At 37.8% G+C, this 25167-nt stretch overlaps 1 protein-coding gene across 2 annotated transcripts in view; it reads right to left on the bottom strand.

Annotated features, from left to right (window-relative positions):
* MTREX (Mtr4 exosome RNA helicase) overlaps nt 1-25167 on the bottom strand; it is a 126989-nt gene that overhangs the window by 9359 nt on the left and 92463 nt on the right. For both annotated transcript variants that reach the window (XM_088023309.1, XM_028119130.2), the window contains 4 exons: nt 23253-23416; nt 11833-11938; nt 8521-8577; nt 7179-7341 (listed from right to left, as the gene is read on the bottom strand). In XM_088023309.1, the coding sequence (XP_087879435.1) occupies nt 7179-7341; nt 8521-8577; nt 11833-11938; nt 23253-23416 (490 nt within the window). The remainder of the gene's footprint in view (nt 1-7178; nt 7342-8520; nt 8578-11832; nt 11939-23252; nt 23417-25167) is intronic.

The raw sequence follows: 25167 nt of genomic DNA, 5'->3' as shown, positions 1-25167 counted from the left end.
TGGCAAAACTCTGAAGGAATATAAAATGTCATGATATAGCCCTTTAGCCAAAATATTCAAAGTCCATAGGTCGGTGTGTTTTTTTTTTTTTTTTTTTTGGTCCTCCTCTCATTAAAAGGTTCATGGAGTTCTGGGAGAAAACTCCAGCCCTCACATACAGCCTATTTCTACTACACAACTCTGTCAAAGTTATTTAGCACCCAGCAAAGGACTTCATACAAGTCAACAGCAAAATGGCAAAACAGAGACATAAATTCTGTAAAATCCAACCAATCACATATATACACATCTTACAATAACCCTGAGGACTTTCTTGTATTACTGGAGAGTAAGGTTACTGATGCTCCTAGTGACATTTAGGCATCAAAGAAAGGAGAAATTAGGCTGAATGTGTTTCAAGAAAAAAGGGTGATGTCCAACATTTTCTGAGCACTTATTTTGTGGTAGATCTGTAATACATATTTCATGTAAAACTTCTCATTTGACATTTACAATTTGACAAGTATTGTCATCCTCATTTTACAGAGAGGGAAAAGGAGAAATGGAAGTTGCATATATAACTTGACTAAGGTCAGAGCCAGGAGTAAATGATGGAGTCAGGATTTGAATCCAGACCGAAGATTCTAGAGCCTAAGCATTTAACAATATCATAGTGCCTCACAGAAATGATATATCTCTATTTTCTAAATTTTCTATAATAAATGTGTATAACTGGGGCACCTGAGTGGCTCAGTCGTTAAGAGTGTGCCTTCAACTCAGGATCCCAGGGTCCTGGGATAGAGCCTTGCATCAGGCTCCCTGCTCAGCGGGAAGCCTGCTTCTCCCTCTCCCACTACCCCTGCTTGTGTTCCCTCTCTTGCTGTTCCTGTCAAATAAATAAATAAAATCTTTTTAAAAAATGTGTATTACTTTACAAATTTCAATTTATTAAATTTAGTTTATACACTTAAAAATTGTAAACATTTTATAAGTTTTTAAAAAGGTTTGAGAGCACGCATGTGCAAGTGGGGGGAGGGGCAAAGGGAGACAGAAAGACAGAATGCTCAAGAAGACTTCCTACTGAGCAAGGAGCCCAACGTGAGGCTCGATCCCAGGACCCTGAGATCATGACCTGAGCCGAAATCAAGAGTCAGCCGCTTAACCCACTGAGCCACCTAGATCCCCCAATATTTTGTAAGTGTTTTAGGCCTTACTCTAAAGCTCTTCACTTCTGTAAAAATCTTCATTGCCAGGTAGTGCCAAAGAATTTCTATTAATGAGTTTCTAGAAGTAGTAAGCAATAAAAACTGGCAAGTAGAATCCAAATAAAGGGGTCTGTTTTCTGAATTTGGCAAAGTCATTGGTGTCTTGTAGTAGTAATTTCACTTGATCTTAGCCAAAAGGCTGAGAAGTGATTCTCGTAGTAATTTCGGCAAAATAAGATAACACATTACTGTGGATCAAGATGGAAATGGGGGATAAGGAACTGAAGATGGTCTATACTCAACTACTTCTGAGTCTGGCTGTAAAAGGAATGAGGGATTGAGGGTGACGACAACAAAATACCTGTCACCAAAAACTGACAGCAGCAGCTCCCCATATATTGAATGGTGTGTGCCAGGCTAACTGTGCTAAAGGCTCTCTATGCATCATGTTATCCTCACACTATGAGGAAGGAGCTATTACACTCATTTTATAGCCAAAGAAACTGAGGCACAGTTAAGTAACTTGCCCAGGGTCATTCAACTGAGTAGGATTTATGCCCAGGATTTGTGCTCTTGGTCTTAACCACTTGGTTATATTTGTAGCTGAAAAAGGTGTGGATGAAAACTATATGCCTATTTATATCCTAAAATGGCAAGATTGAGGAGGGTGCAGAAAAGAGTAGAGCAAGGCCCTGAGATTCAGAGCAATGGCAGAGGGTCCATCCTCTGAAGAAGAAAGAATAAGGTAAAGGATCTAGGCACATGAGTTTCTAGATAAAGAAGACAGGAGGCCTAATGGTTTCCCCCTTTCCTGTGATGCACGAGTGATCACCTACAAAGCTGGGGGCAGAGCTGCTGTAGATGCTTGACACTCCATGTCCGTTGTCTCTGCAAGTGGACAGACCGGGGATTACATTTCAGCTGTGCCATTTACTATGTGAGGGACTGTATTAGCAAGTCAGGAGGGACTTCTCTGTGGTTGATAAAAATATTCTAAAATTAGATTGTGATTATGGTTGTACAACTCTGAATACACTGAAGAGTACAATTAGAAGGACAGATTTTATGCTCTGTGAATTGTATCTCAGTGTGAGTTCTTCCAGAATGGTGATGTAAACCTGAGGTGAAAAAGATCAGTGACACTGAATTGGACATTTAAAATGGTGAATTTTATGTTACGTATATTTTGTCACAATTAAAAAAAAAAAAGGCAGTGATTAGTCAGAATTCAATTTCACTTCCTACTCTAGCCCCTGGCCCATGGGACAACCATTAATCTACTTTGTCTCTATGGATTTGCCTGTTCCAGACATTTCATATAAGTGGAATAATACAACAGGTTGCCTCTGTGTCTGCCTTTTTTTACTTAGAACCTTAATGTGTTAAAATTTCATCCAAATTTTAGCATTAATCAGGATTTCATTCCTTTTTATAGCTGAATACTACATTATGCTGATATACCACAATTTATTCATCTACTGATGGACACACGCAATCATCAGATTAATCTGGTTCTTCAACAGAACAGTATTATTCTCATTGAGGATGGAAAGCAACACCTTTCTCTAAACAGTGTTTCTACCTCCAGCTTTCTGGCATTCCACAAAGTGGTCCCCCATAGTTCATGTCCTGAATCTGATTTAATATTCCTTTCTAGGTGGTTTTAATGAGTTTGACCTGAGGTCAGGATCACAAATATATTTTCCCGCAAATATTTACCACTAGATCCCAGCTCAGGCTAACCCCTTTCTGGAGGGCAGAAACTGCTGCTCATGATGCACCCAGTACCTAACTCCCACTAGGGTCTCAGTCATTATTCATTAAATGTGTAAGTTCAAGTACTAATTTCTAAGTTAATTTAGTACTAAAATTTTACCTAAAGGGAAACAGAAATGATACATGTTAATAAACTGTTACTCTATTATTATTAGCAAAAGTATTTCTAAGAACAAATCCACTGGAAAATCCCTAATGACACTGATGTCCCCTGACCTGGGGAAGGGTAAAACTATGCCAGCTAAAAGGTAACTGAGAAGAGTGTGAGTGGAGGCAGAGTGTGGGAATGCACTACCTGGTGAACAGTTTCGAGTGAGAGCACAGGTCATCATTAGGAGAACTCCTATGACCAAGTAAGTAAGTAGAAAAGCAAGTCCTTCATGTGTAGTGAAAACTACAATGCTGCTGTTGTTTAGACAGAAATAAAATTTAACGGCCTCTGAAAGCTTACAATGGATCTACCACATGCATTAGTAGTCTGAAACCCTAGGCTTGAGCCTCTACAAATACTGTTTTAAATTGCTCTTCCAATTTAGTTTGATAGAAATAAGAAACAACCACATTCTTATCATTTTTTCCAGGATGATAACAGAAGAAATAATTATTTGTATGAAGTCTTCAAAATTCCTCAACTGAATCACAGTATAAGCTCTTCTCTTGCATTAGGCATCCTCTCAGACACACGGTATTCATCATTACAATGTTAACCTGTGCCAGTTGATGTTTGAAAAATACTTAAAACTACTATTTCTGAGGCTCATGATATGAAATGATCACTCATTTTCATATAAAAAGAAAATTAAGAAACTAACTGGAAACAAATATGGCTTGAGTGAAGGGCATTTTAAAGTTCCCATGCAATCATTTTCTGCCCATAAAAGACACAATGTACTATGGGCTAGAGTTTTAATTACAGTATTTTTCCAATTATATAAAGCATGTACAATAACAAGATGAAGAGAGAACGGCTATTCTGAAATGGAAGAACTAAATAGCAGCAGGGTAAAAAGGGGGGCACACAGTACGCTGGAAAAAGGAAATACTCTCCTAAGTAAATCAAGGTTCTCAGGGTTTTTTTTTTGTTTTTGCTGTTTAATTATGCTTTTTTTTTAAAAGATTTATTTATTTATTTGAAAGAGAGAATGAGACAGAGAGAGAGAACATGAGAGGGGGGAGGGTCAGAGGAAGAAGCAGACTCCCTGCTGAACAGGGAGCCCGATGTGGGACTCGATTCCAGGACTCCAGGATCATGACTTGAGCTGAAGGCAGTCGCTCAACCAACTGAGCCACTCAGGCGCCCATTATGCTTTATTTCTAAGAGTTAATATATAGTCCATCTCAATTTTAGAAAGGAAAAGTATAGCTGATACAATGGCACCCAGACCACAAAAACATGAAGATTACGCTGATGTTAGACCCAAATTCTAGTTACAAACGGAAATTGTCAGATTTTCAAACTTTTGATTCCTCATGCAAACTGTGATGTAGAAACAGCCCCAAGGAACTGACACGGGGCAAAACAGATTTCAGGAATGCCAGTATGTTCTAGAAAACTGCACACTCTCACCAATTTTAGCAGTTTCAAATCTGTCTTCCTATACTGTCATAACTCTTCCATTTAAGTACAAAGAACCGAAGAAACAGTCCACAAGGACAGTTTTTATACAGCGCCCTAGATGTGCAGGCCTGTTGCCCCTTTATTTTTTTTCAAACAAACGAAACCAACTACTCTTCGCTATCAACCACTATTATGTCATGTCTCTGACTTCTCAGAGAAGCAGACACTCCATAAATATGAGCTACTAACAAGTCTTAGCATTATTTAGGCATAGAACAGTCATTATGAAGAGGAAAATTACCCAGAGCAGGCCCAGGCCAGGAGACCCCAGAAGATGGGAAGTTACGAACAATAAGCTAGAGAAAACCAGAAGCCCTACTGGGAGCAAGAGATAACCAGCTGTTTCTGCTTCTGTAAACAGGCTTCCCGCCACCAGCTCCCGGCACTACTGTCCCCACCTAAAGCAGCCCCACTCCCCCAGTTCAAACCCACCGACCAGCAGTCAGGACAGCCCTTGGAACCTGACTGACTGCTTGCAGGGCCCTATAAAAGCCCCGTTTCCCTGGGGCCCAGAACTTTGAGCGTGAGCTCATCTGGGGCTGCTGGCGTAAAATAAATCCAACTTCTCCTACTTCTCCGAGTGTCACTTGGCCTCTCGCCGGTCTGATTATTTTTTCTCAACAATCAGGCACAGAACAGGCAGAGAACGTAAGTTTCATCCTTAAGTTCCAAAAAGATGCCAGACTGAAGAGTGGTGGCACTGTATGACTGCCTTTGCACCTTCACACCACATAAGTGGTCCTACACGTACCTAGGTTCCTGAGTGTGAAGCAGTGCTCACAAGCGAGGTCCCTCTTCTCCTATCCTCAGTTATTGCTCCCCACCGTGAACTATTACAGATCTCCTTACCATGCCTACAAGCATGAACTGTCAGTGGATGGAGATGGTACGATTTAGGTCAGAGATGGTCATGATTTAAGAAGTCTCTAGGTTATCCAAAATTCAAGGATAAGGCATTATGGTACTTAGATTAAGTTATTAATTACCATGTGACTTGTAATCACAGAGGCCAGGGTTCAAATCATAGTGCCATCATATACCACACCTCTATGACCTTGGGCAAATTACTTAAAAAAACTCAACTTCCTTGTGCCAAGTAGAAACAGTATCTATCCTGACTTGCCATTTTGGTGATGAGATCTAAATTCTATAAAGTGCTTAGCACAATGCCTGGCACACAGCCATCACTTAATAAATAATGATGGTCCCAGTAAGAGAATGCAGTACTCAGAGCAAGATTTTGGAACCCTATTACTAAATGATCATTTAATGGAGGCTTAGAAATAAATTTCATAACACTATATACCAGGACACCATGATAAAAAAAATATACTATAAACTTTAACATTTTAAACCTTAAAACCCATGAAGTTCAATATACTAAAGGCTCCTAGTTGAAAATTTCAATATTCTGTTGCAGATGTTTGACCTATACGTCATAAAAATCCATGTTCATAAACTCAGTAAACTCTCAGTCTTTAATAGTATCAGTTAAAAAGCATATAATATCAGATGTGTAAAAATACAATTTTTCTTAAAACAGAGCCACAAACAATAGCATTTTAAATATTCTTATAATAATCTCTATGAAGTCCAAGCTCGTTTACTTTCATTTTTAAAAAGTTCAATATAAATATCTAATTTGGTAAATACCATTCACCCTTATAAATACCTATATAAGCCAATCTTTTTGAAATGGGTAAAACTTTTCTAAAATGGTCTCCCTTAGATACTGTGTTTTTGCTTCGTGTAATTATTATTTCTTTTATATTCCCTCTGCCTTTACTTTTTCACTTAAAATTTCTGTTCAGTTGAGTAACAATTATTCTTCAGTCTTTTAAAGACATTTTAAAAGACTGCTCATGGGGCTCCTGGGTGGCTCAGTCATTAAGCGTCTGCCTTCAGCTCAGGTCATGGTCCCAGTCCTGGGATCAAGCCCCGTATCGGGCCCCCTGCTCAGCGGGAAGCCTGCTTCTCCCTCTCCCTCTTCCCCTGCTTGTGTTCCCTCTCTGGCTGTGTCTCTGTCAAATAAATAAATAAATAAAATCTTTAAAAAAGAAAAAAAAGACTGCTCATTAATCTGATTCATGCTGAAGTACCATCTTACTGAGGCCAAGTCTGTTATTAGAAATGCAATGATGGACAGCATTTTCAGCTCTGCTGTCTTTTAGTGGAATTAATATAACAAGCCTTTAGATTACTGCCAAGAGATTGAAAAAAAAACAAAAACCTCACACGAACCTGACTTACTAGGATCATCTGTTTATCTCTGATGGCATTACCATTCCATTTTATTTTTTTTTTAAGATTATATTTATATATTCATAAGAGGCAAGGAGAGAGAGAAATAGGCAGAGGGAGGAGAAGGCTCCCCGCTGAGCAGGAGCCCAAAGTGGGACTCGATCCCAGGACCCTGGGATCGTGAACTGAGCCGAAGGCAGACACTTAACCTCATCTGAGCCACCCAGGTGCCCTACCATTCCATTTTATTAACAAAAATTAAAAATAACATATTATTCTTATTTAGTTAAAACAATGCCATCCTGAGTATATTTCTTATATATCAGAAAGGAATGTATGTATACAGAATTTAAACATACCTTCAAAGACATCTGTCATTTTGCAGATATGGGCAAATGTAGCTCCAGTTGCCCAGGTATATACTACATCCATTAAGTGAGGTTTGAATGAGCTTAGGTAAGTTTCCTCATCAATTTCCAGTTTGGCTTCTGCTGAAACTTTTGCAATTCTTTTAGCACATTCCTTTGAAGACAAAAAGATTTACTTAAAATTTCTTACTTATGATCTTCCATGTACTTTTTTTCTTTAGGTTTCTTAGGTTTCCAGAGCCAGAATTCCACAAGGTCCTTTTTTTCTAGGTTCTTATGCCCACAGTTTGGATTCTCTGTGCTTCTAAGTAGCTACAGTGCGTTTTCCACTGCTAAGTGATCCAACTGTAACATTTCCCCATTACACTGAATTAAGAAAAATGTATCAAGAGCGTGATTTTTACCCAATTAAACCTTTTTTTAATAAAAAATAGAAACTCTTCATTAAAGTCATTCAAGAGTAGCATTTAACTAATCTTTAAGTATTTCATTAATAGCAACCCCCCCAAAAAACCCAAAGATATCAATAACAAAACAGATTTAGAAAAACACAAATCCTATGGCAAAATAATGCTTTTCCCCAATAATGCTTTAAAAAATATAAACCTTAATTTTTTTTCCCCCACAGTGAGATATTCAGATTCATTCTTTTCTCCTTGGTAATATAAAAGGTCAAAACCACCTAGTCCTACATAAACTTCCCTGGTTCTAGAAATTTAAATTTCTTAGTAATAAGGGATATTAAATTTGCCACTTAAGAGGTTCTTTTTATGATTCACTTCTCTCTTGCAGTATAATATAGTTCATCTTTCCCTGTCTGTCTGTTAAAAGGTAGATAAAATCAGTTCATCATAAGAAAATCATAAAACACACAAATTCATTACTATAAGCTACTGGGGCTTTAAGGGCCCAGGGATAATTAATTTCTTAGGATAAAACATATTTTAAAACTTTGTTGTAAACTACAATGGAAAAACATATAAAAAATTAAGCTAACTAATCCTAGTCCATCAAGTTGCCATTCTTAATACCAAGGAAAACAATGCAGGCACTGAGTTGTTGATATTGCCTAGCTACATTATGTAGTGTTAAATCTACAGGCACAGTAACTCAATACAATTTATTACACTGGTGGGGAGAATGTTTAATTATTCAAGTAAAAATCCCAAATGATGTTATCAACATAGCATTAAATGACAAGACTAACACCAAATAACATATTTAATCTTGAAGGAAGTGGTCTCTGTGGAATGATAAATACTAGGATTAGACTGTCAAAAATGTTCATTTTACATATACTATTCATAAAACATGCAGTTCAAAATACTCCTACCTGCATTTGACGAAGTGGTCCTGCTAACTGCTCTGTTAATTTGGGCATCTCACTAGACTATGAAAGAAAAGGATGTAAAAACCCAAGTTTAAAATGCTTTCTGCTGTAACAAAACAAAGCCTTCATGATATCCATCAATACCAAATTATAAGATCTTAGTTATTAGCATTTAGAGTTTCTAATGACATTGGTTGATATGAGCAAAATTACCACTCCTTTCATCCTAAATTATATTATTATTATTTCTCAGAGGAAACTATTACACTCCTAAATTTACAATTTACCAGCTACTTTCTGTGACCACAAATGGAATGGAGGGAGAGCAAATATTATAAACACCCATAGTAGTTTACTTACATCAAAATGATTATAAACTGTTTTATCACAGTTTGATTTTGACATAGTTTGGGCTCCTAGGCAACTCTCATTCTGTGGAAATCAAAAATCTGGGATAAAGAACATTAAAAGTAGTGTCCTCAATTTTTATTTTACGCAGGTATTACTACCTGGGCAAATGAACTTGGGCAAGTGGCTTGGATTCTGTGTGTTGGTTTTCTACGTTGTCAAAGAGAAAGAAAAGGTCAGATCCTCAAAACCCTATTCTATCGTAATTAGAATAAAAACAGTTATTTGTGAACAAAGTCCAACAAAGGTAGTCTTTCACAAAAACAAAATTATTACAAAAATGGTATGTATGTATGTGTGAGACAGGATTTAAATTATAGGTAAATTTTCTTAAAAAGCTATTATAGGTTAGGTGCAACCGTTATGCCTTTATTTTAAGCATCAGTATTTATACAGGACTGGTTTTGCTGTGCATGTTATATGTCTATTATGTAATAAAATAATGACCTAGGTTCTGTATTATTCCTGTCCAAATTAAAAGAAAAAAGAAAAAAAGAAAAACCATGATGATGAAAAAACAAAATGGCCACAATGAACTCAACATCTCAGTTTGTGAACTCAAGACTACTTAACATCTTTGATATTGTGTCCATTCATGGTCAACAGTTACTGACCACTTCCTCTCTGGTTAATATAAGTAGAAGACACTGGTCCTGACAAAAGTAACCTAAGTGTGATTTCACCAATGCTCTCCCACCAGGTGTATGTACAATTTGTTCCTTCATCTCTCCTTTTAAGTCTCAATTCAAATTTCACTCTCTTGGTGAGGCCTTTACTCATCACCTTATTTAAAATAGTAACCCTATGCCAGTGTTTTCTGCCTCCTCTGCTTCACTTTCCTCCAAACCTTCATCACCATTTGACATAATCTGTGTGTACTTTACTTCTTTATTGTTTACCTTCATCTACTAGCATATAAATATTAGGAAAGCAAAAACTTCTGTTATCTCTAGTGCCTAGATCTGGGCAGTGCACACAGATTTTTAATAAATATTGGTAGTTACTTGATACTTATATTCTAAAGACTGTATTTCATCTTTAAATTACTCTTAATGACATAAAAAATGCAGGGACACAGTTTTAGAAAGAACACATTTCTAAAAAGAAGTTAGTATATTAAGCAGACTTTTTCATATTTATAACAAGTACCTTACTATGTTTAACCTTTCCATCTGGCTAGAAAACATTCTTCTAAAAGTATCAACAAAATTCCATGTGACTTGTAGTGTAATTTTCCATCTTGCTGTTGAAAGGCACCACCACAAGAATTGATGACACTACATATAACACAGTGTGGTTTCACTGAACAAATCTTAATTAACCACATAGTGACATCTTGCCCACAAATTTCAGAATAATGGTTTGGTAAAGCCCAACTCCTTTAAAGAGGTAACATACTTAGGCTCTCAGAAAACAGAGGATTTTTATAGTGCCACATTAAAAACAACAAAACAAAACAAAACAAATGCAAGAAATTAGCTATAAGACAAAGTCTGACACAGGCAGAAGAGCACCAATCCCCAAATCATCTTCAAACTTAGGTCTTTTCAAACAGAACTGGACAAATATTCTTAATAACTACCCCAGAAATTACTGTAATAACATTCTGAACCTAAGAAAAACAACAGCCAAACAGAGTATTTTGTAAAGTAATGAATTCTTCATCTGCAAATTACTTCACAGGTGCAGAGCAGGCATTCTCAGGAGTATAAATTGTTTTATGATTATTGTCCTCTTTGTTATCACTGCCACTCTAGCTCTAATTCTAATCAGTAACCAGGGAGCTGAGAGAATAGACCTACTTATTCCAACAAGTAAAGTATCTGACCTGCTTCATAAAGAAGGAAATAGTTAATAAGTCCATCAATGGCAGAACTGCAAAAACAGTGTCTTACACACAATTCACTTGAACGTTAAACTAAGTGTAGATGGTGGGTGCCTGGGTGGCTCAGATGGTTAAGCGTCTGCCTTTGGCTCAGGTCATGATCCCAGGGTCCTGGGATTGAGTCCTGCATCGGGCTCCTTGCTCAGCAGGGAGTCTGCTTCTCCCTCTCCCTCTGCCTCTCCCCCTGCTTGTTCTGTCTCTCTCGCAAATGAATAAATAAAATCTTAAAAAAAATAAATAAACTAAGTGTACATGGTAAAAGGTCTTCTAAAAATTTAGAAATCAGTATTATTTTTAGAGGGCAAATGTCTTTGTCTTATTCTTATTTTGTCCACTTCATCCACAATGAATAAAGTTTGAAATGTAAAACATGCATTTTACTTTTTAAAACAAATCATACTGGTTTTTGGAAAAAAGTAAAAGACAGATTATAGAGTTTTTGTGGTGGGCCATCCAGCACTTCTTTTTTTGATTTTTAAGAGTTGCTGAAAGTGAACAAACCACTCAATGAAAAAATTACTGCAAAACCAAAAATGAGAATCCTATAGCCACTACCTCAAACCTTACCTATGACAACTAAGACTTCAGCCACTCAGAAAATCAGTTGTTTCACAGTTGTTATCCATTATTGGGAGGAGAGATATTAATTTAACCTCACTATCCCCTTTTATTTTCACTCTTTTGCCTAATTTTATTTTCATTCATTCATCCTTTTCTTTCTAGGACTATCTGACCAGAACAGATCTTCAAACAATGCACTGGGTTACAGAACAAATTTAAGGCTTGGAATATGATTAATGACTATCCAAAAATAAGATCTTATTTCACTCTCCTTTCTGATAATACGTATTTAATTATTTAATACTCTCTTACTATATTTGTGTTAGTGCTGATTTCTAATTAACATTACCCATAATATGTAAATATGGAACATTTTTATAATTTAAAATATCCATAATATTAAAATTAAGTTACAGGATGTGTGAATTAATCATTAAGGTATGTTAAATCTATTAACTCACATTCTCTTGAAACACAAAGCAGCTTAGCAGTGCCGTTGCCTGTTCTGCAGACAGGTCATTGAAAAGGCCATTAAACATCATCTCAGTTAGAAGGAGCTCATCAGCACTAGATCACCACAAAAAAAAGAATAATTTTCAAATGTTGTATATAAAAATAAAAAATGTATACATAATGCTTAAAATGTAGAAAGTTTTTTAAATAAAATCCATTATTTGACCATAAGGAGTGATCAATGAGGAATGACAAAGATTTATTTAAGAAAATGGCGGGTCTGGGGCGCCTGAGTGGCTCAGTCAGTCAAGCGTCTGCCTTCGGCCCAGGTCATGATCCCAGTGTCCTGGGACTGAGCGTGGCACCAGGCTCTCTGCTTCGCGGGAAGCTTGCTTCTCCCTCTCCCACTTCCCCTGCTTGTGTTCCCTCTCAAATAAATAAATAAAATCTTAAAAAAAAAAAAAGAAAGAAAGAAAAGAAAATGGCAGGTCTTTATATTTTCCAATATATCAATAATAAACGTAAGATGGTTATTTCATGTAAAAATCCCATTCTAGGAAACACCAAAATGCAAACATTTACTGAAATAAAGAACTCTTTCTTAACTCTCAGTATATCAGGAAAGATAGTCATCACCATTTTTCCTCTGGGTCCAAGGATCCATTTAATTGTTTTTAAGTTGTTTAACAATTTATAACACAAAGGGATAATGAAAAACAACTTCATTAGAAATCTTCATAATTACAACATAACCATAGGAGACACACATTGCATTCCCAGTGTTGAAAACGTATATAACCAAGATGGCCAATGGCCTTTAAATGCAACTAACTGCTGCTCATCAACTGTCATCTGTGAATCTGGACAATATCCATGTAGTAAACACAATTCCAAATTTCAAATACATCTCCAATAGGTACTAGCTTATCATTACTTCTGTTTTTCTCCTGCACTTAGCATTATCAAAGTATACTATTGACTGCAGATTTTAAATCATCTCTTTTAAAGACTCTAGCTGGGTGGCTCAGTTGTTAAGTCTGCCTTCGGCTCAGGTCATGATCCCAGAGTCCTGGGACTGAGCCCTGCATCGGGCTCCCTGCTCTGCGGGACACCTGCTTCTCCCTCCCCCACTCCCCCTGCTTGTGTTCCCTCTCTCCCTTTGTCTCTCTCTGTCAAATAAATAAATAAAATCTTAAAAAAAAAAGACTCTAGCTTATTATTTTTGGTTCCTCTTTTGAATCACCAAAATATATTATTTTTTAAAACTTTCACAAGTTGTAATTTTGTTGAAGAGGAAAGGCCATCCTCTTTGCTCTTTAACTGTACAACATTTTCATATTCAGGTTTATATTATAAAGATTAGAATGATCAATCCAACAGATTTTTTTTTCTCTCTCCCTCTTAACTATTTCCTTGTATTTACAACTGTCTTTAGTATTTGACCACTTAAAAACTATCAAGGACAATTTAGCAAACAAATCATAAAAGATAAAAGACTACTGTCACAAGTCCTTTTAGTAAAATGGAACGGTCCAAGTTCTTAGCACAAAACATTACATAACTCCTGCTTGCTAAACAGAAAGGAAACTAAAATAAATAATAATCTTAAAATTTTCTTTTGTCCTTAGAGATATATTATTCACTCATTGATTCTTCAGTTCGAAAATTTACCTGTAGTCTAAGATTTTGCTATATGACTAATTTCACCATCATTTATGTTCTGATTTGTGTAGTAATTGGAAAATGTATTTCCTGTTTTCTCTTTGCCATCATGGGTGGAAAACAAAAAAATGTGAATGCTCAACTGCGCTCAATGGAAGCTATAAAAGACTACAAAGATAGTGTTTCTACAATTCTGTAATCAAGGTTCCACAACGTATCTTACATCTATAAAAGGGTTTAATAGACCCATTTGGTAATTTTGAGGGCGTTACCTCAATTAAAAAAACAAGCAAACCTATTTTTTGACTTCTAAAAAAGAATAAAGTCATGAACTATCAATCTTTATAAATAGTTCTAACTAATCAAAAATAAAGTAAAAAAACTAAATTTGGGTTCCTGACAGTCAAATGAGAATTAAGTCAAACAAAGAGGACAATAATACAAGCACTATGTATTACTACATACATGCCACTAAGGTGGGTGGCAGACAAGAAACACAGTAATCACAGGAGAGTGATCTAACAGGTTATACAGGCAATTATGCAAAAAAAGTTGAGGAGTTTTATTAAAATAAGATTGGAGAAATTCACAGCAAGTTTCATAAGATGGAGGAAAAAATATGTAGGAATTGGGATTTGGGGTAGGAGTGAGGGAAAGGTCATGCTAAGATAAAGAAATATGTGTGGGATGTGGCTAGAGAGGAAAGGGCAACAGCACACTAAATTATGGCATTTATTCTAAAAGCAATAGGGAATAACTGAGAGACTTTCGCCAAAAGAATGAAATGATAGGCTCTGTGCTTTGGAAAGAACACTGGGAAAGCAGTATAATGGATGGATTATAAAGACTCAAGATAGAGGCAACAAAAATAAGGGCTTCTGCAGTACTCTAAGCAAGAAATAAGGAAGGCACATTAGTGGGTAGAGACAGAGGAAACACTCAGGAAGATGGGAAGAGAGAGAAGGGAGAGGAATCTAGGATGACTCCCAAGTTTCTGTCGTTAGTGGCTGGGTCTTATTCAGCAAGAAAGAGACCAGAGGGAGAAGCAAATACTGGGGGAAAGGTAACGTACTTTCATAGGTGATACTGTTCTCTCTCTCTCTCTCTAAATAGTCTCATTTTAGAATAAAATCAATACTATTCTCCCAGGACTAAATCCAGCTGCAGATACCTAAAAGAAATTTTCTATGTTAATTGTTAAATACTATATAATATTACAAAGAAATAATTCCAATAACATTAATTCTGGCTTATGAATTAGTAAACCAGTGCTATGGCTGAGCTTTAGACCTGGGTAAATTATTAACCTTATGGTGCCTATAATTTTTTAATTACAAAGTAGGAAAGCAGGTTTAAAGAAAACTAGAAGCCGACATGCCAAATCTAACTTGAACAAATGATGTATTTGGTTCACACAGTGACTAAAAAAATAATTCTCATTTGTGAACAATTAAAAACCAAGGGATTTCACCTAAAATTCTGGATTTTTGGCTTTTCTTAAGTTGAAAAATCTGTCATCACATCATTCTGTAATAATTGGGGCTGAGTAGTTGCTGCCCCCTTTTGGTGACCAAGAATTGTTCTAGTTTACCACACAATCTCCTCCTGGCCCCTGCAAACATGAGTTCTTAACATCTGAACTAAACAATCAATAAGAATATTATGAATACATCTTCCCCAGAAACATCTGAAACCATACAAAAGCCTATAATTCTCCAGCCCCATCCATTAGCGCCATGGTGAAAACACAAGAAACTGTTGCAAAACATCTTTTATGAACTCAATGAGTATAATGGTTAACAACTATGGACAAAACAAGAATATCTTCAGGCTAATGGAAATCACATGGAATCTTGAGCCAGAACCATTCAATAGGCCCTTCCTGAATTTCTGACCCACAGAAACCACCAGAAAGAATGAAATGACTGCTATGGTTTCAAGTCATTTAGTTTTAGGGTCATTTGTAATACGTGAGAAGATCACCAAAATAGACAATATCTTTATCCAGTCTTATGCCGTGGCCTATGATATGCTATGCTGTAATTCCCTGTTTCTTAGCCCAAAACTTTAATAATATCTCTTATACAATAGGATAATGGTTATTAGACTAAGTTTAAGGTGGGAAGATGTTCAAAATTGTAAAAAAGAATTAAGTATACAAAACTGTATAAACTAAGATCATGAATATGTAAAAATATGCAATGCATTAAAATAAAAAAAGGAGGGGGCGGAGCAAGATGGCGGAGGAGTAGGAGACCTAGATTTTGTCTGGTCTCAGGAATTCAGCTGAATAGGGATCAAACCATTCTGAACACCTACGAACTCAACAGGAGATCGAACAGGAGAGTAGCAACAACTCTCTGAACAGAGAAGCGACCACTTACTGGAAGGTAGGACGTGCGGAGAAGCGAATCCGAGGCGATATTCGGGAGGATAGACGGCGGGGGAGGGGCCTCCGCCGGCCACTTCTGGCAAGTGCTAGAGCCGCGGAGCACAAAATCGGACCTTTTAAAAGTTGGCTCGGCGGAGGGACGTCGCTGCAGTGGCTAAGCGGGGGGTGGAATCCTCCCGGGACAGTGTGGTCTCAGGACCCTTGGGGTCACAGAGAGACCGGGGGTGCCTGAGTGCGGCAGAGCTCCCAGGTGTCGGGGCGGGGAAGCTGGCTGCAGATACGGAGCAGAGTCGCGGGCTCTCAGCTCGGGGTTGCCATAAACTGTGATCTGCGGCCCAGTCGGGGCACGGCTCCCCCAGCAAGGACCCAACAAGCAGCAGATCCGGGGAGACTCCCCTTCCTTCCCGGGGAGGAGCGGTGCGGGAACGCACTGCAGGGATCTGCTGGGTTTGGAGACTCCGAGCGGAGTCGGGTGCCAGAGATAGCAACGCTCGATCACAGGCCGGGTGAGCACGGAGTGCGGCCAGAGACCGGGGACACGGGAGTGACTGCTTTTCTCTGGGGGCGCACTGAGGAGTGGGGCCCCGAGTTCTCGGCTCCTCCGGGCGGAGACTGGGAGGCCGCCATTTTCGCCCTGGTCCTCCAAAGCTGTACCGAGAGCTTGCAGGGAACAAAAGCTCCTGAGAGCAAACCAGAGCAGCTTGCTTAGCCCGGACCGACAAGGGCAGGGCAATTCCGCCTCCGGCAAAGACATTTGGAAACCACAGCAACAGGCCCCTCCCCCAGAAGATCAACACAAACAGCCAGCAAGCCAAGACCAAGTTGATCGATCAAGGAGAATAGGAGAACTCCAGCGCTAGGGGAATACTGCACATAGATTCATGGCTTCTTTTTTTTTTTTTTTTTTTTATACCATGATTCATTATTTCATCAAAGTTAATTTTTGTTGACTTTTTTTTATTTTTCTTTTTCCCTTTTTCAACCAACATCTTATAAATCCCTTTTTTTAAAAAAAAAACATTTTTTATTTTTTATTTTTTTTTTTCATTTTTAGAGTCATATTTTATCCCTTCATAGTAGTTATCCTTGTTTTTGGCATATATATATATAAGTTGTTCTCTCTTTAAAATTTTGAGGTACAGTTTCTTCTAACAGATCAAAATATACCCTAAACCACTAGTGTATGGCTTTGTTCTAGTCTCCTGCCTGATCACATTCTCTCCCTTTTTCCTTTTTTTCCTTAAATCTTCTTTCTTTTTTCAAACAACTTATCTTACCAAGTCCTTTTATAAAATCTTTTATAATTTTCATCTTTACAGTCATTTTCCATCCCTTCATTGTATCAACCCTTATTTTGTACATATATGTCTTTCTTCCTTTAAAATTTTAGGAGGCACTTTTTTCTAACAGACCAAAATACGCCCAAAATCTAGTGTGTGGCACTGATCTATGCACTAGCCTGATCATATTTGATCATATTCTGCCTTTTTTGAATTGTTTTGTTTTTGTTTTTATCTTTTTTTCTTTTTTTTTTTCTTTTTCTTTCTTTTTTCTTTCTTTCCCTTTCTTTTCCCCTGGTTTCAGGTCTTTTCTGATTTCTATACAGTATATTTGCTGGGGACGTTGTAAACCTGTTAGCCTTTTGTTCTCTCATTCATCTATTCTCCTCTGGACAAAATGACAAGACGAAAGAAATCACCTCAGCAAAAAGAACAAGAGGTAGTACCGTCAGCCAGGGACCTACTCAATACGGACATTAGTACGATGTCGGACCTAGAGTTCAGAATCATGACTTTAAAGATACTAGCTGGGCTTGAAAAAAGCGTGGAAGTTATTAGAGAAACCCTTTCTGGAGAAATAAAAGAACTAAAATCTAACCAAATCGAAATCAAAAAGGCTATTGATGAGGTGCAATCAAAAATGGGGGCACTAAATGCTAGGATAAATGAGGCAGAAGAGAGAATCAGCGATATAGAAGACCAAATGATGGAAAATAAAGAGGCTGAGAAAAAGAGAGAGAAACAACTACAGGATCACGAGGGCAGAATTCGAGAGATAAGTGATACGATAAGACGAAACAACATTAGAATAATTGGGATCCCAGAAGAAGAAGAGAGAGAGAGAGGGGCAGAAGGTATATTGGAGCAAATTATAGCAGAGAACTTCCCTAATGTGAGGAAGGAAACAGGCATTAAAATCCAGGAGGCACAGAGAACCCCTCTCAAAATCAATAATAATAGGTCAACACCCCGACATCTAATAGTAAAACTTACGAGTCTCAGAGACAAAGAGAAAACCCTGAAAGCAGCTCAGGAGAAGAGATATGTAACCTACAATGGTAGAAACATTAGATTGGCAACAGACCTATCCACAGAGACCTGGCAGGCCAGAAAGGACTGGCAAGATATCTTCAGAGCACTAAACGAGAAAAATATGCAGCCAAGAATACTATATCCAGCTAGGCTATCATTGAAAATAGAAGGAGAGATAAAAAGCTTCCAGAACAAACAAAAACTAAAGGAATTTGCAAACACGAAACCAGCCCTCCAAGAAATATTGAGAGGGGTCCTCTAAGCAAAGAGAGAACCTAAAAGCAGCAAAGAGCAGAAACGAACACAGACAACAGACAGTTAACAGTCACCTTACAGGTAATACAATGGCACTAAATTCATACCTTTCAATAGTTACCCTGAATGTTAATGGGCTAAATGCCCCAATCAAAAGACACAGGCTATCAGATTGGATTAAAAAACAAGACCCATCAATATGCTGTCTGCAAGAGACTCATTTTACACCCAAAGACACCCCCAGATTGAAAGTGAGGGGGTGGAAAACCATTTACCATGCTAATGGACACCAAAAGAAAGCTGGGGTGGCAATCCTTATATCAGACAAACTAGATTTTAAAACAAAGACTGTAATAAGAGATGAGGAAGGACACTATATCCTACTTAAAGGGTCTATCCAACAAGAAGATCTAACAATTGTAAATATCTATGCCCCGAACATGGGAGCAGCCAATTATATAAGGCAATTAATAACAACAGCAAAGAAACACATTGACAACAATACAATAATAGTGGGGGACTTTAACACCCCCCTGACTGAAATGGACAGATCATCTAAGCAAAAGATCAACAAGGAAATAAAGACTTTAAATGACACACTGGACCAAATGGACTTCACAGACATATTCAGAACATTCCATCCCAAAGCAACAGATTACACATTCTTCTCTAGTGCCCATGGAACATTCTCCAGAATTGATCACATCCTAGGTCACAAATCAGGTCTCAACCGCTACCAAAAGACTGGGATCATTCCCTGCATATTTTCAGACCACAATGCTTTGAAACTAGAACTCAACCACAAGAGGAAAGTCGGAAAGAACTCAAATACATGGAGGCTAAAGAGCATCCTACTAAAGAATGAATGGGTCAACCAAGAAATTAAAGAAGAATTAAAAAAATTCACGGAAACCAATGAAAATGAAAACACAACTGTTCAAAATCTTTGGGATACAGCAAAGGCAGTCCTGAGAGGAAAGTATATAGCAATACAAGCCTTTCTCAAGAAACAAGAAAGGTCTCAAATACACAACCTAACCCTACACCTAAAGGAGCTGGAGAAAGAACAGCAAAGAAAGGCTAAACCCAGCAGGAGAAGAGAAATCATAAAGATCAGAGCAGAAATCAATGAAATAGAAACCAAAAGAACAGTAGAACAGATCAACGAAACTAGGAGCTGGTTCTTTGAAAGAATTAACAAGATTGATAAACCCCTGGCCAGACTGATCAAAAAGAAAAGAGAAATGACCCAAATCAACAAAATCATGAATGAAAGAGGAGAGATCACAAGCAACACCAAAGAAATACAAACAATTATAAGAACATATTATGAGCAACTCTATGCCAGCAAATTAGATAACCTGGAAGAAATGGGTGCATTCCTAGAGATGTATCAACTACCAAAATTGAACCAGGAAGAAATAGAAAACCTGAACAGACCTATAACCACTAAGGAAATTGAAACAGTCATCAAAAATCTCCCAAGAAACAAAAGCCCAGGGCCAGATGGCTTCCCAGGGGAATTCTATCAGACATTTCAAGAAGAATTAATACCTATTCTCCTGAAACTGTTCCAAAAAATAGAAATGGAAGGGAAACTTCCAAACTCATTTTATGAGGCCAGCATTACCTTGATCCCAAAACCAGACAAAGACCCCATCAAAAAAGAGAATTACAGACCAATATCCTTGATGAACATGGATGCAAAAATTCTCACCAAAATACTAGCCAATAGGATCCAACAGTACATTAAAAGGATTATTCACCACGACCAAGTGGGATTTATTCCTGGGCTGCAAGGCTGGTTCAACATCCGCAAATCAATCAACGTGATACAATACATTAACAAAAGAAAGAACAAGAATCATATGATCCTCTCAATAGATGCAGAAAAAGCATTTGACAAAGTACAACATCCTTTCTTGATCAAAACTCTTCAGAGTATAGGGATAGAGGGTACATACCTCAATATCATAAAAGCCATCTATGAAAAACCTACAGCGAATATCATTCTCAATGGGGAAAGGCTGAGAGCTTTTCCCCTAAGGTCAGGAACGCGGCAGGGATGTCCACTCTCACCATTGCTATTCAACATAGTATTAGAAGTCCTAGCCACAGCAATCAGACAACAAAAAGAAATCAAAGGCATCCAAATCGGCAAGGAGGAAGTCAAACTCTCACTCTTTGCAGATGATATGATACTGTATGTGGAAAACCCAAAAGACTCCACCCCAAAACTGCTAGAACTCATACAGGAATTCAGTAAAGTAGCAGGATATAAAATCAATGCACAGAAATCAGTGGCATTCCTATACACCAACAACAAGACAGAAGAGAGACAAATCAAGGAGTCTATCCCATTTACAATTGCACCCAAAACCATTAGATACCTAGGAATAAATCTAACCAAAGAGGCAAAGGATCTGTACTCAGAAAACTATAAAATACTCAGGAAAGAAATTGAAGAAGACACAAAGAAATGGAAAAACGTTCCATGCTCATGGATTGGGAGAATCAACATTGTGAAGATGTCAATGCTACCTAGAGCAATCTACACATTCAATGCAATCCCCATCAAAATACCATCCACTTTTTTCAAAGAAATGGAACAAATAATCCTAAAATTTGTATGGAACCAGAAGAGACCCAGAATAGCCAGAGGAATACTGAAAAAGAAAAGCAAAGCTGGCGGCATCACAATTCCGGACTTCCAGCTCTATTACAAAGCTGTCATCATCAAGACAGTATGGTACTGGCACAAAAACAGACACATAGATCAATGGAACAGAATAGAGAGCCCAGAAATGGACCCTCAACTCTATGGTCAACTTATTTTTGACAAAGCAGGAAAGAATGTCCAATGGCAAAAAGACAGTCTCTTCAACAAATGGTGTTGGGAAAATTGGACAGCCACATGCAGAAGAATGAAACTGGACCATTTCCTTACACCACACACAAAAATAGACTCCAAATGGTTGAAAGACCTAAACGGGAGACAGGAGTCCATCCAAATCCTAAAGGAGAACACAGGTAGCAACCTTTTCGACCTTAGCCGCAGCAACTTCTTCCTAGAAACATCGCCAAAGGCACGGGAAGCCAGGGCAAAAATGAACTATTGGGATTTCATCAAGATAAAAAGCTTCTGCACAGCAAAAGAAACAGTCCACAAAACCAAAAGACAACCGACAGAATGGGAGAAAATATTTGCAAATGACATATCAGATAAAGGGCTAGTATCCAAAATCTATAAAGAACTTATCAAACTCAACACCCAAAGAACAAATAATCCAATCAAGAAATGGGCAGAAGACATGAACAGACATTTCTCCAAAGAAGACATCCAAATGGCCAACAGGCACATGAAAAAGTGCTCAACATCGCTTGGCATCAGGGAAATCCAAATCAAAACCTCAATGAGATACCACCTCACACCCGTCAGAATGGCTAAAATTAACAAGTCAGGGAACGACAGATGTTGGCGGGGATGTGGAGAAAGGGGAACCCTCCTACACTGTTGGTGGGAATGCAAGCTGGTGCAACCCCTCTGGAAAACAGTATGGAGGTTCCTCAAACAGTTGAAATTAGAGCTACCGTTCGATCCAGCAATTGCACTACTGGGTATTTACCACAAAGATACAAATGTAGGGACCCAAAGGGGTACGTGTACCCCAATGTTTATAGCAGCAATGTCCACCATAGCCAAACTGTGGAAAGAGCCAAGATGCCCATCGACAGATGAATGGATAAAGAAGATGTGGTATATATACACAATGGAATATTATGCAGCCATCAAAAGGAATGAGATCTTGCCATTTGCAACGACGTGGATGGAACTGGAGGGTGTTATGCTGAGTGAAATAAGTCAATCAGAGAAAGACATGTATCACATGACCTCACTGATATGAGGAATTCTTAATCTCAGGAAAGAAACTGAGTGTTACTGGAGTGGTTGGGGGTGGGAGGGATGGGGTGGCTGGGTGATAGATATTGGGGAGGGTATGTGCTACGGTGAGCGCTGTGAATTGTGCAAGACTGTTGAATCACAGATCTGTACTTCTGAAACAAATAATGCAACATATTTTAAGAAAAAAGAAAAAGAAGAAGATAACAGGAGAGGAAGAAAAGGGGAGTATGTCAGAGGGGGAGACGAACCATGAGAGATGATGGACTCTGAAAAACAAACTGAGGGTTCTAGAGGGGAGGGGGGTAGGGGGATGGGTTAGCCTGGTGATGGGTATTGAGGAGGGCACGTTCTGCATGGAGCACTGGGTGTTATGAACAAACAATGAATCATGGAACACTGCACCAAAAACTAATGATGTAATATATGGTGATTAACATAACAATAAAAAAATATAAAAAAAATAAAAAAAATAAAAAAAGGAAATGTATCAGAATGCTAATAGCATTTGTACTAAATAGTGGGATGGAAGAGATTTTTTTTAACGCTCTTTTTCTAATTTCATCATCAAAAAACTACATTTACTATGGAAGTATTTTACAAACTTTTAATTTTTTTATTTTTTAAGATTTTATTTATTTGAGAGAGAGAGCGAGCACAAGCAGGGGGAGCGGCAGACAGAGGGAGAGAGAGAAGCAGGCTCCTCGCTGAGCAGGGAGCCTGATGCAAGGCTCGATCCAAGGAATCAGAGATCATAACCTGAGCCAAAGGCAGACACTTAACCAAATGAGCCACCCAGGCGCCCCACAAACTTTTTAAGACAGCTCTTTTTTTTTCCAAAAGATTTATAGCCCTTAAAAACAGTATCTCATTTTAAAATCAGTTTTCTAGAACAACCAGTTTTACCTGCTTATCTCACAAGCCACTCGTCCTTTCATTTCTATGACATCAGAAGAAGTAGCAAATCCCAACCTCCTTAAAACACGTTTGCGACATTTGAGCTCATCCATTTGTAGGACAGTTCTTGCTTTCTTTAATTCTCGCTTTGCAGATTTAATGTCGATTGCAATCTAAGGCATATAAAAATATAAAGAAAGTTCAATAAAGTAAACAAAGTAAAACAAGATTTATTCATATAATGAAATAAAAAGTATATCTTTTAAAGATTTTATTTGTTTGAGAGAAAGTGTGTGCACAAGCGGGGGGGAGGGGCAGAGAGAGAATCTCAAGCAGACTCCACACTGAGTGTGGAGCCCAACACAGGGGTCGATCCCATCACCCCAAGACCATGACCCGAGCCAAAATGAAGAGTCAAGTGCTCAACCAACTGAGCTACCCAGGCACCTTAGAAAATATTTTGTAAGGATAACTTACGTAGGATATTACACAAGAGGAATGATATATCTGTAGTAATTAAATACCAGCAAAAATGTTAAATATATGGAAATATATTAAAGCAGGGAGGATATTCAGGAGTTGTTAAAAATTTAAGAAGTTGGGGAACACAGCATGGTTCCTGCTTTAAATGAGGAGCAAGGAGGCAGGTTTAGAAAAAGGAGTAAGTTGGATAGCCATTAGCTAGATAAGGTAATCTGCTGGAGGTTGAAAAAGTCAGTGGTAAATTAGGATAGGCTCTCCGAGACAAGATCTGACAATCATGCTTCCAAAGCAGCATTAGCTCCAGCTTTTCAACCTCAGGAAATCAGGGGGTAGCTTAGAGAACAGGAAAGATGAGGGTATATGAGTCTTATCTCTTGGCTACCAGTATTTCCCCCATGATGTCCTGAAAAGTATTTCTTCTATTTGCCTTCTAATTGTATCACAAAACTGCCCAAAGCTAGAAATGGTTTTAGCCAAGAGAACAGGTCTTTATTCTACACTTTAAAAGGAAAATGTATTTTTAGGTCATCCTCCAGAATGAATGAGTTTTAAAATTCATTTAATCAGTAAATACTATCTACTTTCCAACTGGGACAAGAATATAGTACAACACCAAGAAAATAATGAATTCCTAAGATTGAGGCTTGAAGTTCAGAAAAACACTGACAAAAAGAAAATTTTAGGGACTCAGAAGTTGAATTTCAAAGACTCTAGAATTTTGCATATGATTTATTAGGCTTCAATTGAGGAGCAGAAATGATAAAGGCAATGACTGTGGTCAGTAATGGATATTTACTGACAGCTATGTACCCCACTTCTAGTGCTTTACATTATTGCATTTAATTCTTACAGCAATTTTGTAAGACAGGTAACTAATACTAAATGTGAATTTTAGCAAGATAAAAATCTGAGAGAGATTACTAAGTAAACTGGTCAAGATCAGAGCTAGTGAGTAATAAAGATGGGATTCAAAACCACTATGTTAACCTTCAGAACCCAGTCTCTTAATGGTTATTTATATTGCTATGATCAAATGTGTTGTCATAATGCTATGAGGATAAGAAACAACTCTCTGCTACCTAGCATAATTTATCAGGTCTTTTAGAAAAAAAAAGTTGTTTTCTAAGTTTCCTTGATTGAGGATGTCCATATGAGCAGAGCAGAAGACTGCTAAGTACTCAGAGGCATATAAAACTTACTGGTTAGTAGAAGAGAGCCCACTAGTGAAGAATTTTTTTCCTCAATAATTTTTATTTTTTAATTACTTATTTTTTTAAAATATTTTATTTATTTATTTGAGAGAGAGACACAGCGAGAGAGGGAACACAAACAGGGGGAGTGGGAGAGGGAGAAGCAGGCTTCCTGCGGAGCAGGGAGCCCAATGTGGGGATCGATCCCAGGACCCTGGGATCATGACCTGAGCCAAAGGCAGACGCTTAAG

Source organism: Eumetopias jubatus, unplaced genomic scaffold (assembly GCF_037043125.1).
Source record: "Eumetopias jubatus isolate StellerSeaLion01/CBP00866 unplaced genomic scaffold, mEumJub1_p1.0 scaffold_5, whole genome shotgun sequence".
NCBI lineage: Eukaryota > Metazoa > Chordata > Mammalia > Carnivora > Otariidae > Eumetopias > Eumetopias jubatus.
Note: the sequence above shows the minus strand (reverse complement) of the source record. Positions and strands in the feature narration are given on the sequence as shown.